The sequence below is a fragment of the Varanus komodoensis genome, unplaced genomic scaffold (genome assembly GCF_004798865.1).
Source record: "Varanus komodoensis strain SLA01 unplaced genomic scaffold, ASM479886v1 scaffold51, whole genome shotgun sequence".
NCBI lineage: Eukaryota > Metazoa > Chordata > Lepidosauria > Squamata > Varanidae > Varanus > Varanus komodoensis.
Window position 1 is genome coordinate 6,026,099 of NW_025336100.1, and position 14,791 is coordinate 6,040,889.

The 14,791-nt window shown below is 42.9% G+C and overlaps 1 protein-coding gene across 1 annotated transcript in view; it reads right to left on the bottom strand.

Moving 5' to 3' along the window:
* Positions 1 to 1,644: 1,644 nt before the first annotated feature.
* DHX8 (DEAH-box helicase 8) overlaps positions 1,645 to 14,791 on the bottom strand; it is a 34,905-nt gene continuing 21,758 nt past the window's right edge. Inside the window, exons 17-23 of the mRNA XM_044447328.1 lie at positions 13,901 to 14,041; positions 12,983 to 13,138; positions 12,612 to 12,749; positions 11,967 to 12,095; positions 7,615 to 7,811; positions 6,233 to 6,412; positions 1,645 to 2,512 (exon numbers count right to left, since the gene is read on the bottom strand). Of these exons, the coding sequence (XP_044303263.1) occupies positions 2,293 to 2,512; positions 6,233 to 6,412; positions 7,615 to 7,811; positions 11,967 to 12,095; positions 12,612 to 12,749; positions 12,983 to 13,138; positions 13,901 to 14,041 (1,161 nt within the window). The 3' untranslated portion in view covers positions 1,645 to 2,292. The remainder of the gene's footprint in view (positions 2,513 to 6,232; positions 6,413 to 7,614; positions 7,812 to 11,966; positions 12,096 to 12,611; positions 12,750 to 12,982; positions 13,139 to 13,900; positions 14,042 to 14,791) is intronic.

Genomic DNA, 14,791 nt, shown 5'->3' on the forward strand with positions numbered 1-14,791 from the left:
ACACTCATTTAGGTCTTAATATTCCGAGGATCAGCCATATCCCCTCCCATCCCCTGCTCCTATACACATTCTTTTCTTCTTTGATTGAAGGCAGTCTTATCACTTCAGTATTTCAGATATGTCAGTTTTCTTCTCATTGTAGACTAAGTCTCACCATCTTTTAAATATTTTACGTAGAAACCTTTCTTTTCCAGTTCCCTAATCATACAGATGCATTCTTATTAATTTAAACCAAATGTTAACTGCTTAAAGTGGTGACAAAGAATTTTTTTAAAATTTATATCCTGCCTTTTTCCTACAAAGGACTCAAGGCAGCTTACATCATTCCCCTCCTCCATCTTATCCCCACAACAACCACCCTGTGAGGTAGGCTGGGCTGAGAGTCTGTGACTGGCCCAAAGTCACCCAGTTGGCTCCATGGCTGAGTGAGGACTAGAACCCAGATCGCCTGAGTCCAGTCCCATGCTCTTAACCACTACACCACACTGGCTCTTCATTTCAACTTCTATCTACCATATACTAACTCTTAGCAATGATAAATGCACATTCTCACTGGTTTTCTCCTTTTGTGAACTAAGTGCTGCAAGAAAATATATGGCGTATGAAGATACTTCTATAAAGTTTTGATTGCAGAAATTACCTATTGCCTTGTAATAATTGCTAATACTTAGCTAGTGCCTCTTTGTATAAGAAACATTATGCTTCTTAATTCAACCTTCTTGCAACAGCTTACAAAAGTCTGATAGGAAGCGAATCAAAGGAAATGCATCCACTGTAACATGTGGTACAATGCTTGCACCATCCATATTTAATAGAGTAGATGAAGCTGGATGTATGTGACTGGGATGCGGGGAAGAGAGGAAGCTTTATCTTTTAAAATAAACAACTGTGGATGTATGATTGATCATTTCTAGTTATAATGCTGGACTGTGATTCTGCTAACTGACCCTTAGTACCTCAGCAACTAAGCACTCTGAACCCAACAGACAGCTTCTAATCCAGTGGTGGTGAACCTATGGCATGTGTGCCACAGTGGGCATGCAGAGCCCTCTCTGTTGGCACGTGAGCCAAGTCGCCCCAGCATCACCCCCGCAGCCGAGCATCAGGTAACAGTGTAGATAGGGGCCATGCGCATACTCAGAAAGGAGTAGCGGCGCCAGGCGATGACATCACGAGCCACGACTCATTAACCATGACTTGTCCGAGCTTTCGCACGGCCCGTCAGTGCACTGCCAAGTGTGTGTGTGTGTGTATTTGCTTGGACTGGTTGTGACTTATTTTTTCTAAACTAAAACCTCAGTTTTCAGGTTTTATTGCAGTGTTGGCACTTTGCGATACATAAGTGGGTTTTGGGTTGCAGTTTGGGTAGTCGGTCTCTAAAAGGTTCACCATCACTGTTCTAGTCTAAGGGAAAGCCCACAATGAAGACCACTTATTTAACAAATCCTCATTGTACTAGACACATCCAGGACACAAGCAAAGATCTACCAGCAGCTGTGATGTGCAGTTATGCAGCCATCAACACAGTAGCTTCCTTCCTTCTTCCTCCTCCCCCAAATACCACACGTTATTACTGTGTACCCTAAAAGTACAGCAAAACTGGGCACCATAAGGAAAGCAGCATTTTCAAATAGGAAAAGAGTGTGACACAAACACTGTACACAATTTATTTGTTTGTAAGTTAAAAACCTGTTTCAGAAACTTTTTGATCAAATACAGGAATGCTACTTTCTGACAGCAGTTCTGATAATGGTGAACATTTTTTTAAAGAAGTGCACATTATACCAAAAGCCTCTGTAGCCTGTTTCACTCGGGCCTTGGACAAGTATTGAACAATGACATTACCGTACACTTGACAGATGACATCCAAGCAAAACTATCCCATACTGAAGTCTGAGCATTCTTCCAAAAGTACAGCCATTCAACTGTGCTGCCAGTGGGATGTTTTAAAGCAAACACAGTCTTTCCAAATGGAAGAGAGAGTTTTGTGTTTTTCCTCAGTTCAAAATTTGGGCAGCATACAAATTGAAATTCAACCTTTTAAGGCCTTTCAGTAAGCAGGTTAGCAACCTTGGATCTTTGGATAGAACTAAACAAAGATAAAAGGCATCTCAGAAGTCATCATGATGTCAATCAGCTGGTGGCTGAGAACTGTGCTTCCTCATACTTCCTTCCACTGTATGTCTTGAGGTTTAATCAACTAATTGACAGTACATAGCTCAAAAGTATGACTGGGATAGGACTGTGTTGTACAGGGATATCCAAAAGTTCCTGGCATGAGAGGAAGAAGGCTCATCGTCGCCGGAATGCTCGTGATATTCTCCAGGCATTGGGCTCTTCATACCGATTGTAAAGTGGCTCTAGACGCTGTTGCTTCTTTTGCTTGCTCAACTTTGTGGGATCAGAGACCTTGAAGAAGGCTGGAGCAAACTCTACCAGCCAGCGGGGGTCTATGGTGGTGACCTCCCGCATATACTCCTTGGTTGTGAGCACTAGCTCATGGTATACCACCCTGTGGGGAAAGGATAGGTGCATTAGGGCATCTTTTGCACTTCAACGGAAGCCTTCTCTATTTTTACTCTACAAATTCTCTCTCACACGCATTATACAAGGACTGGTTCTCACACCTACAGCCTCAGCTAGAACAAGGATATACGAATATATCAGACATCATAATCGAATTGTTCCCGAACAAATCTGACATCAAAATTTGGCATCATCAGCACCCCACAGTACTGTGCCTGAATGTCTTATGCCCTAACCAATTGTGTTTCTGAAATTGGTGGGATGCACAGCAAGACAATTGGGATTGCACACTCGATGAATGCAGTGATCCTTCAAATATCTTTGTCCTGGCTTTTAATTAAGAATCAGAACTCTGAACTGCATTTGGAAACAAAATGCAAGCCAACAGTTAGAACAAAATAGAGTGTCATGATCAACAAGTGGCTCCAGAAGTTAGTTTACTTGTGTATTCCCTCAAGCTGAAGTTTCTGACCAATATTCAGGGGCAACTTCATGTACTATAATGAATTACATTAACACAGTTTGGACATGCCTAGGGCAGCAGTGGCTAGATCTGATTCTACCTAGGAAAGTGATCTTCTCTTGTCCACCAGCCAAAACTGTACAATAAAGGCACATTGAGGCACAGCTAACCCCTGAGCATCCAGGAAGGAGCAAAGCTGGGGCCAGAGGCACTCCCAAATTGGTTCCATCTTTTGAGGGAAATTAAATTCTATCAAGAGAACAGAACTCCCCTTCTGGCTTAATTCTTCTACTGAACAACAGCAGCACTTTCTTGGATGCCCACAGAAACCCAATCCCCAGATTGGGTGGTTGACCACTCCAGCAGTATGTTTGACTTTCGGAGGACAAACTTGACCAATATCTTTGCCTTCTAGCCTAAGAATGTTCAGTGGAATGTATTTCAGTAGATGCCAAGAGTAGTCAGAATTTTTCCACCACAAGCTATCATAAGGTATTTTATTGATTTATTTCATTTCTATATTGCCCCAAAGGTGAAGCTCTCTGGGCAATTTACAACAGTGCAATGTAGTGCCATAATTTATGGCATGAAGTTATGCTCTTAACTTTATTGTTCCGTTAAGAGCAGGCATGTCCAAAGTCCGGCCCGGGGGCCAATTGCGGCCCGTTTTCAAATTGCGAGCGGCCCACAGCCTCTTCTCCCCGCCGGCTCAGCCTGTCACTCATCCCCGCCGGCCGGCGTTTTTCCCTTCACCGCACAGTGGTTCCCGCAGCTGTCCCCTGCTGCCTCCTGCTCCTTCAAGGCTGGTGGTTATATTTCACCAGAAGATGGCAGTAGACCTGAGTCAGCACTCTCGCCGCGTGACTCTTGTGACACAAAGCTTGTGTGCCCATTTTTAAAATGGTGACTGTAACTAAAAAAAGGAAAGTTGACAGCGAGGGCCGCCGCTTCCAGGACAAGTGGAAATTGGAGTATTTTCTCACTGAAATACGAAACAACTGTGTCTGCCTAATTTGCCAAGAGACTGTGGCTGTTTTCAAGGAATTCAGTATCAAGAGGCACCACCAGACAAACCATGCTAACTACAACAAGCTAACTGGGAACGAACGCAGCAAAAAATGGAAGGAACTGGAAGCTGCTTTAACGGCACAGCAGCGCTTTTTCACAAGAGCCCGTGAGTCAAATGAAAATGCCACAAAGGCGAGCTACGAGGTGGCAACGCTGATTGCCAAGCACTGCAAACCTTTTACTGAGGGTGAATTTATTGAAGACTGCGTGATGAAAATGGTGGAGAAAGTAGCAAGAGTTTGCCAATGTTTGCCCGGCTCATAACACTGTGGTACGGAGAACTGAAGACGTTTCATCTGATATTAAGAGACAGTTAGAGGCAAAAGGAGTGGAGTTTGACTTTTTTTCATTAGCCTGCGACGAAAGCACGGATGCATCTGACACCGCTCAGTTATTGATTTTTTTGAGAGGAGTGGACAATGACATGAACGTGACTGAAGAGCTACTTGACCTCCAGAGCCTTAAGGACCAAACAAGAGGAACAGATTTATTTGTTTCTGTTTGTTCCACCGTAGATGATATGAAACTACCGTGGAATAAAGTCACTGGGATTATTACGGACGGCGCACCTGCCATGGCTGGCGAGCCAAGTGGATTATCAACCCTAGTCTGTAACAAAGTCAGCGAAGAAGGAGGCAAAGCTATAAAACTCCATTGTATTATTCACCAACAAGTTCTCTGTGCCAAACCATCTGAAATATGATCATGTTATGAAACCGGTGATGAAGGCTATTAATTATATTTGCTCCAAAGCCCTGTGCCACCACCAGTTTCAACAGTTTCTACTCGACATCCAGGCTGAATACAGAGATGTTGTGTATCACAACGAGGTAAGATGGCTCAGTCGGGGGTCTGCACTGCAGTGCTTCTACTCTCTTAGGGAGGAAATCGGACAATTCTTGGCAAAAAAGGGACAACCGATGCCAGAGCTATCTGATCCTGTTTGGCTGACTGATTTTGGATTTTTAGCTGACATAACACGACATCTGAACGTGCTGAACACGAGCCTTCAGGGGCAAAATGCAGTGGTAAGCCAACTTTATTCACATATCAAAGCCTTTGGGACCAAGCTGCTACTTTTTCAAAGGCACCTGTCACAAATGCAGCCCAATACCACACATTTCCCATCACTGCAGGAAATAATGACCAGTTTTCCACAGAACAATATGAGTGCACAAATAAGGAGGTATGAAGCAGACATCTCATCTCTGGCTGAGGAGTTTCAACAGCGCTTTCGGGATTTTGCAGCTATTGAAAAGGAGATCACGCTTTTTTCATCTCCTTTCTCTGTGGACCCTGATGACACTCCAGACCACCTGCAGCTGGAGCTCACTGAGCTGCAGTGTGACGCCGAGTGTCGCAGTCGGCACCAACAGCTCCCTCTTGTCAACTTTTACCGCCAGCTGGATAAAGACAGGTTCCAAGAGATTCGAACATTTGCTAAGAAAATGCTGAGCTTGTTTGGTTCGACATACTTGTGCAAGAAGACATTCTCGGTTATGAACATTAACAAGAACTGCGTGAGGACGAGACTGAGTTTCACCTGTGTGACATCTTGCGCATCAAAACCACTGTTTTTGAGCCAGACCTGGCCTATATAATGCATTCGAGATCTCAGTATCACCCTTCACATTAGTGCAGTTAAGTTATTTGTTTAGTCTTTCATAAAATAGTTCATTTGCATTTAATGTTAATGGTTCAAAGAATGTCAGGCTGAATGGTCGGCCCCCACACATTTTCACCTCACCAAATCTGGCCCTCCTTGCAAAAAGTTTGGACACCCCTGGTTAAGAGCATAACTTCATGCCACACCAGAGCAGACAGAAGTACCATGCAGCTCACTGTTCTTGTAAAAGGAATTAAAAAACTACAGGGGACCAAAAAAAACCTCTCACACTTTAGATCACAGGAGCACAGAGGAAAGGTATAGTCAAAGGGCTACAGTAAAATAATGTGTTAACACCCACACCTCAAAAATGATAAATCTGCTACTGTACTGCACAATCAAGTATAGAGTCACCTGATAGGTAGAGTCAAATTACTCAAATCCCTTGCAATACAAGTGCATTCCTTTATTCCGGGCTTTTACTTCTCTCCCTATCTAGGATTAAGGCAACAAATGCTTTGTAATTTGCCAAGAGGTCTCTTTCTCTAATCGATTCCCTAGCCACTTACCATTCAGGCTGGCGGTTGAACAGGGCACTGGAGGGATGGATGTAGACCACCTGTTGGTCAATCAAAGTCCGGTAGCCTTCCTGAGGGTCCTTCTTGGCTGCGTTCCGGAAGAAACCACTGCAAATGGCTTTTTGGACTCGTACTGTTGCTTTCCCACAGGACACTACATCCAGCTTGTGCCTGCCAAACCAGAGGAGCGGTGGAAGGGTTTAGAGCAGATGCTTGTAAGGATGCAGCCCCTCAGCCTGGACAAAATTTCATATAAGCACCAGTTAAGCCTGCCCTCCCACAGAAGCAAGGATGCTTAGAAGTCTATTCTCAAATAAGGCTTTTCTCCAATCTGAAAGTACTTGCATTAGATTTTTTTCACTGGATCTACTATTTCCATCATGACAATGAAATTACAGAAGAAACTCAGTAAAGTACTGCACCCTATGGAGAACACATTCCTAGTCAAAGAGGGCTTGGGAAAGCTGAACCTTCACAGCACTGATAAAAGGGACAGATGCTTCTACTGGGTTTTCTAAAAGCTTGACCTGAGCAAGCAGCAGATGAACACAGATTCATAAGCATACATCCCGGCACAATGCTATGGGATGCATTATTTATTGTCACTTTAATTTTTGTTAACCGTATCTTAGAGGGTTTTGCCCAAAGAGTGGAACATAATTTTTGCAAAAATAAGTCAATTATTTCATGCTCAGCTGAACCTGACCTAGCATATCAATTAAATGTTTCATTAAGATTCTTAGATTCATAGAGATTCTTAGACTTCAGTATTTAAACACCACAGGTGAACATGCCTAGAAGAGTACTTGGTTCTTCTGCTTAAAGGTTCCAGGTCATAGGGAAACATGCAGAGCTGATGGGAGTTGCAGTCCACCAAGATTTGTTCCTCAGTCTTTATATTTATATCCCACCTTTTTCCTGCAAAAAACCCAAGCCTGTTCACATAACCCTCTTTTCCATTTTATCCTGACAACAACCATATAAGGTGGTTAGCTTGGCCCAAACCTACCCAGTGAGTGTACGGCTGAGTCAGAATCCAGTTCTCTCGAGTCCCACCCCAACACTGTAACCACTATGCTACACTGGCTCTAAAGCCTAGAGCTTTAAAAGTTTGGTTTAACACTTTGTATTAGAAAATACACTAGGAGGCAGTTAAGCTCACTCAGTGAACGTGTAACATGTACAACCCAGCCAGCCCCTACCAAATGCCTGGCTGCCATATTCTTTGAAGTTTCCAAGCACTGCTCAGAGAGAGCCCTAAGCACATTATAGTAATCAAGCCTGGACATTACAAAATCATGGATAACTATAGTAAGTCACCTTCTCCTAAAGCTGAAAACACATCTTTCTCCTGTTCATGACCACACTTTTACCTATCCATGATGCCCAACATCTGTTTGCGAATATCCTGAGCACGACGCAGAGAACGGGCTTGGATGAAGTTTTCATAGCACCAGGGATTTGAAAACTTGTTGTTCTTCCAAGAGTTGTAAACAGCCAAAAGTGTGAGGTGATCCCCTTCAGTCTGATGGAACTTGGCTTTCTTCTGATCAGCAAGAGCTTGCTTGTCCTACATGCAAGACAAAAAGTCAATTTACCCCTAATAGCCATCTTGCACTTTGCTGGAGTTCCAATGTAAAGTAGAGAAACATGCAAAGAACTCAGTTATATAACTAAATACTGAGTGAGCAATCTTATGGCCCTTAGACAGCAACTGAGGCACCACACTTGCAAACAAAACTGTGAGAAGAGGGGAGGATGTCACCACTGAAATCTTCTCTTATGAGGTCTGAATACAATCTTGGAGATGTGTGTCGGTGGGCCATTGTGGAAGAGGATGAATTCTAAAATATCCCGTGACCTCTCCAGTCCCCTTCCTACCCATCAAAAGAGGACTTAGCTAGAAAAAAAACCAGAAGCCTGTCCAGCTGCTGTTTGTATTTTAAACAAAGGAATGCAGGTGAATTGCCTCCATGCTCGTCTCACCTTGCCTGGCTCTTGCCATCATGATACAGGATGGGGGAAAGCTCCTCTATTGGGAGTGCAACTCATAGAATTATGCCTTACTACAATGTACATTTTATAACACTAAAATGCTTAATAAGAATATTTATGGTAGTCAACTGCAAAAAGACACAAACACAATTTTTAAATAAAATGTCTAGCCTTCAAACAAATCATTGGATACTACCACATTATCATTTAAGTCCTGATTAGTGTCTGAGGCAAAGCATGAACTGAGCACCTCTGCCTTTTCCTTGCCACCTGTTATCACTCTGACATCCACTTTAAGTAGCTGGACACCTTTCTCTTTCACATTTCGTTTATTTGAAGAAGGCTTTCTTGTTGTTCTCAGCATCCCTTGCTATTCTCAGTTCATTTCCTGCTTTAGCCTTCCTGATGCTGTCACTGTAATTCCTTGCTATTTGTTTATATTCTTCCCTTGTGGCCTGACCCTGCTTCCACTTCCTGTACATCTTCTTTTTTTCCTTTTCAGGTTGTCACTTAATGTTTTGTGGAGCCATGAGGGTTTCCTCTGTTGTCTTCTACAGTTTTTCTGGTTGGAATTGTTTGTAATTTTGCTTGGAGCATCTTTTTCAAGATTTCCCACCCCGCTTGGACTTCTTATCCCTTAAGAGTGAGTTTCACGGCAGTTTGCTTATCATTGTTCTCAGCTCGTTAAAGTTGGCTTTCTTTAACGAAAGAAAGAGTATGTGTTTGATTGTACTTAATCTTTGTCTCCTCTATAATTGAGAATTAAAGTCCCACATGGTCACTTTCTCCCAGAATTCCTCTGGCTGCTATTTTGTCCACCAGATCATCTGTGTTAGTATTAAATCAAGGATACTTTTTGAAGGTTGCATTCTTGTCCACTTTTTGCCTGGGTGGTAGGTAATAGATGTCAATTTTTGCTCCTTTTAAATTAAGCCAGATGTTTTCAATGGAGCTACTAAGTTCCCCTTCTTGTACCTCTGTATTTTTGGTATTACATATATAAATGTATAGTCTTTATCATATGCATGTATTATTTTCCAAGGGTCAAGCAGGCCAAATCCAGGCATATACAGTATATCACAGAAGTGAGTACACCCCTCACATTTTGTAAATATTTTATTATATCTTTTCATGTGACAACCCTGAAGAAATGACACTTTGCTATAATGTAAAGTAGTGAGTATACAGCTTGTGTAACAGTGTAAATTTGCTGTCCTTCAAAATAACTCAACATACACCCATCAATATCTAAACCGCTGGCAACAAAAGTGAGTACACCCCTAAGTGAAACTGTCCAAATTGGGCCCAAAGTATCAATATTTTGTGTGGCCACCATTATTTTCCAGCACTGCCTTAACCCTCTTGGGCATGGAGTTCACCAGAGCTTCACAGGTTGCCACTGGAGTCCTCTTCCACTCCTCCATGACGACATCACGGAGCTGGTGGATGTTAGAGACCTTGCGCTCCTCCACCTTCTGTTTCAGGATGCCCCACAGATGCTCGATAGGGTTTAGGTCTGGAGACAGGCTTGGCCAGTCCGTCACCTTTACCCTCAGCTTGTTTAGCAAGGCAGTGGTCGTCTTGGAGGTGTGTTTGGGGTCGTTATCATGTTGGAATACTGCCCTGTGGCCCAGTCTCTGAAGGGAGGGGATCATGCTCTGCTTCAGTATATCACAGTACATGTTGGCATTCAAGGTTCCCTCAATGAACTGTAGCTCCCCAGTGCCGGCAGCACTCATGCAGCCCCAGACCATGACACTCCCACCACCATGCTGGACTGTAGGCAAGACACACTTGTCTTTGTACTCCTCATCTGGTTGTCGCCACACACGCTTGACACCATCTGAGCCAAATAAGTTTATCTTGGTCTCATCAGACCACAGGACATGGTTCCAGTAATCCATGTCCTTAGTCTGCTTGTCTTCAGCAAACTGTTTGTGGGCTTTCTTGTGCATCATCTTTAGAAGAGGCTTCCTTTTGGGACGACAGCCCTGCAGACCAATTTGATGCAGTGTGCTGCGTATGGTCTGGGCACTGACAGGCTGACCCACCACCCCTTCAACCTCTGCAGCAATGCTGGCAGCACTCATACATTTATTTCCCAAAGCCAACCTCTGGATATGACGCTGAGCACGTGCACTCAACTTCTTTGGTCGACCATGGCGAGGCCTGTTCTGAGTGGAACCTGTCCTGTTAAACCGCTGTAGGGTCTTGGCCACCGTGCTGCAGCTCAGTTTCAGGGTCTTGGCAATCTTCTTACAGCCTAGGCCATCTTTATGTAGAGCAACAATTCTTTTTTTCAGATCCTCAGAGTTCTTTGCCATGAGGTGCCTTGTTGAACTTCCAGTGAAAGAGTGAGAGTGATAACACCAAATTTAACACACCTGTTCCCCATTCACACCTGAGACCTTGTAACACTAACGAGTCACATGACACCGGGGAGGGAAAATAGCTAATAATGCCCAATTTCACTTAGGGGTGTACTCACTTTTTTTGCCAGCGGTTTAGACATTAATGGCTGTGTGTTGAGTTATTTTGAGGGGACAGCAAATTTACACTGTTATACAAGCTGTACACTCACTACTTTACATTGCAGCAAAGTGCCATTTCTTCAGGGTTGTCAATGAAAAGATATAATAAAATATTTACAAAATGTGAGGGGTGTACTCACTTCTATGATATACTGTAGGCTTCAATTGCAAATCTTACCACTGCTGGCCTCTTAAGGGCTGGTTTACCCCAATCCAGGAGCAGATCTAAGATCTAGTTAACATCCTCCCCTAATCACAGTCATGCACAATATCAAACAATTCCCTAAACAGTCATGGAACATGGTTGGAGATTCATTATTGGGCCCACAAACATTAATCAAAGCCATTGCTTTCTCACTACATATTCTGACCACAATCAGGATTCATAATAATCTGTTGAACTGAAAACAAAAGTAGTTTATGGATTAAAACTGCTATCCCCCCTTAAACAGGCTGAGGGATCTGTTACACAGACATTTCCCACCTGGTCTCTTGTCAGTTGGGGTATGTTGCCATCAAGGGCATTTCCTATAAAAATGTCACATTATTGCCATATTCCTTTAGTTTGGTAAGGTCTTTCTTCTCCTTATTTGGATGCCATAGTCCTTTGACACTCCAAGAGGTCACTTCAAATGTCAAACATTGGTAAATATATAAATTGCCCTTGTACACATAAGAATCTTGTACTTTCTACAAAAGAGATTGTGTGGGGAAGGGGCATTCTGGGGGTGGGAAGGGCAGCCTCCTTGTGAAGAGAAAAATATTTGGACAGAGTGAAAGAAGCATGGAGGCAAATCTAACCTGGACACCTGTAATCCTCTGGATACCCATAATCCTTTGAGTATGGAGCTTTACAGCTAGTATCATTGGATAGCACCCTATGTTAACTTATCCAGGAGTTAAATACCAACATTTACATTTTATGCTGAGCCTATTAAATCCCTGCTTTTGTACATTGAGAACTAGAAGTTGATACTGGGTGAATCCAGTAGTGCAAATTGACTATGGGACTATGGGATAAGGATAAGCATGTGAATATGTGATATGAAGTCAAGTTTCTGGGATCAATGTCTAATTCACTGCCTGCTAGGAGAGCATTCCAGATTATTTTCTCCTTCTCTGATCTCAGCCCAACTAGGACCGGCACACCACTCGCTTGCTGCGTACCATCACTTTTGCTCTAAGGGACTCCCATTTACCTTGGGTCGGTAAAAGACATTCTGCACAGATAGCATTGAAACTATGGTGAGCATCTCCTCGCTGCAACCCAGGTGAACTGACATGATGAGCATCTTGCATAACATGGGCTCCAGGGGAAACTCTGCCATCTGAGAGGAAGGAAAAGAACTGCACTTACTTTTGGTTTTTCCCATCACAGCCTCCTCACTAAATCTTTGCTAAGTAAATGTATATTGTGGCCCGTCTAGTTCAGCTTCCGTAATTCCAAGCACTTTCTTCTCAAAGTTTTTTCACAGCCACATGGGCAGATGACAGGCAGTGCACTTCCTCACATCTAACAGATAATGCTTGGAGAACTATTCTCCATGACCAATGTCAGGGCATGGTTTTTGTATTTGTCACAACATTACAAAATTAAGTATTCTGCTTTCAGTATTCAGTCCTAATTTGCACTGATGAGGAATTAGAAAAAAAAAGTATAGTCTCAGGCAAAATCTCAGAAAAGGACTGAACAGAGCTTTACACATCTCTGGAATACGGAGAAAAAATATTTTGGTGCACTACACAGCTCACACATAGTTTCTTCCTAGTTTTATCACCCCTTCTATTACCCACCTTGAGAGTAGTAAGAGAGTAGTAAGTAGTAAGAACAATGCAGACCCTACCCTGCGCCCCAGTCGTGTGAGTAACCCCTCATCGTCCAAGGCCCCCAGGGTGTACAGCTGTTCCATTGCAGTGATCAGAGTCTCCATTGGGGGAGCATCCATAAAATCAAAAGATAGCAGGTCATTGATTCCCATAGCCTGTGTATGTGAGCAACAGAGAAAGAAACATAATGCAAATATGGTGCACTCAATAGCCGGCAATTGAGAAATTTGCCCCTCTGCTCTACTCCAAAGAAAAAGACGCTAGTTCAGTTTTATAGATAAATTCACTCATCCTTAAAATGAGGAAAATAATCTATAAACATGCTTAGTGCGGCATTCTGCACTTGTTCAGTCATGACAGCCTGGTTATTAATGCACCCACTGCTTACCTTGAGAGACAGCACAGTGCTGGCCAAATTGGTCCTCTGGATCTCCGGCACATTAGTGGTTAGCATCTCATCACGATAGGCTCGCTCGGTGTAGAGTCGGTAGCATTTGCCAGGACCTGTTCTTCCAGCTCTCCCAGCTCGCTGCTTTGCTTGAGCCTATGGAAGGCACAAAGGAATTACCAAGGACAGGAGCATATTACTTCTATTGAGAATCACCAAAGTATTATGCAAATCTGTCACAAAACAGGAGATATAGCAGAGATATGAAAACAATCTAAGGAACTAGAGGGGAAGCTTTAGTTATTGTTTGACTGCATCGGAGTGATACAGAATTCAACATCCAGCTTTTAAGACTGAAGTTAGATCTAAATGTGTGCAGTATTACTCTATGGAGTTTCAAAATGTTGTGATATAAGCAGGAGTTCTTTGGAAACTGAATAATTTATATAGGCAGTACACAAATTTCCACAACTAACAACAGGACAAAGGAAAACCAAATATTTGAAAACAGAAATTTATTTGGAGTAGAGCCTGGCAAAGAAATGGAAACTGACATATACGTATTAGGGCATACAGGTGCTGTGAGTAACTACATCCTGAAGTCAATTTTTATTTGTGGATGGGCTCATCAGCCAAGCAGCTGCCTGTTACAAAGGTTCAGCAGTAGAACAGCATAAGAATGCAATTATTTTCTTTCACATATCCTATGGCTAAGCAAAATAATTACATTCCATCTAACAGAAGTATTATTCATTTCATTTCTATAGTGCCCAACAGCCAAAACTCTCTGGGTTTTTCACAGCAACACTTAAAAACACAAATAAAGAGATATAATACAAGCAGCAAACATTCTGCCATCTATGGGCCACTCCCATTAGAGACTTCGAGCAGAAGAGCCACACAGAACAGACTGGATACCTGGGAAATTGGTGTTACAACCAGCTGGTCAATCCCCGTCTTGGAATTGTACACTTTTTGCTTCACAAAACCAGGGTCTACCACATAGTAGATGCCATCAATAGTTAGTGAAGTCTCAGCGATGTTTGTGGCAATGACCACCTAGGTTGGAAAAAAGGAGAAGATGCAGTTCAAGCCAGACAATAAACCAAGAAGAAGTGGCAAATGCAGGACTATATTTCTCCATATACTATTCACTAAATACACACAGAAATAACATGTACCAGTTTTCATTTCAGAAAATATTAGAGATGCGTTTCCTTCAAAAAGTGGTTCTGGCATTGGATATATGAAGAACGGGATCATAAGGCTTTCAGCTTGAGAGCCAAATTTGGTTTCCAAGAAGCTCTTGAGGAATGTATCTGAGTGGCAAGTATGGCCAAAAGTATAAGCGTCAAGCTCTTACTTTTAATAACTAATCCTCAGGAGAGGGACTTCAATTTTTTTAAAGGGGAAAATACTGCAAAACTAGTGGTTGGGGTAGGCTTCAACTCCTATTATAAGGGATTAAGTTACTGTGCTAACTGATGGTCAGCTTCACTGGCTTTCCATTGAAGCCCGGGCCCAATTCAAGGTGTTGATTATGACCTACAAAGCCCTAAATGGCTTGGGTCCTGGCTACCTGAACGAGCGCTTCCGTCCGTATATGCCCGACCGCCCTTTGAGATCTGCGGGAGAGTCCCTTCTCCGGGAACCCTCCATGAAAGAAATTAGGAGAGTAAGTACCCGGAGGAGGGCATTCTCTGCGGTGGCGCCCAACCTATGGAATTCACTCCCCAAAGAGGTCCGCCTGGCACCGTCGTTACTGGTTTTTCGGCGCCAGGTAAAGACCTTTTTATTTAAACATCATTT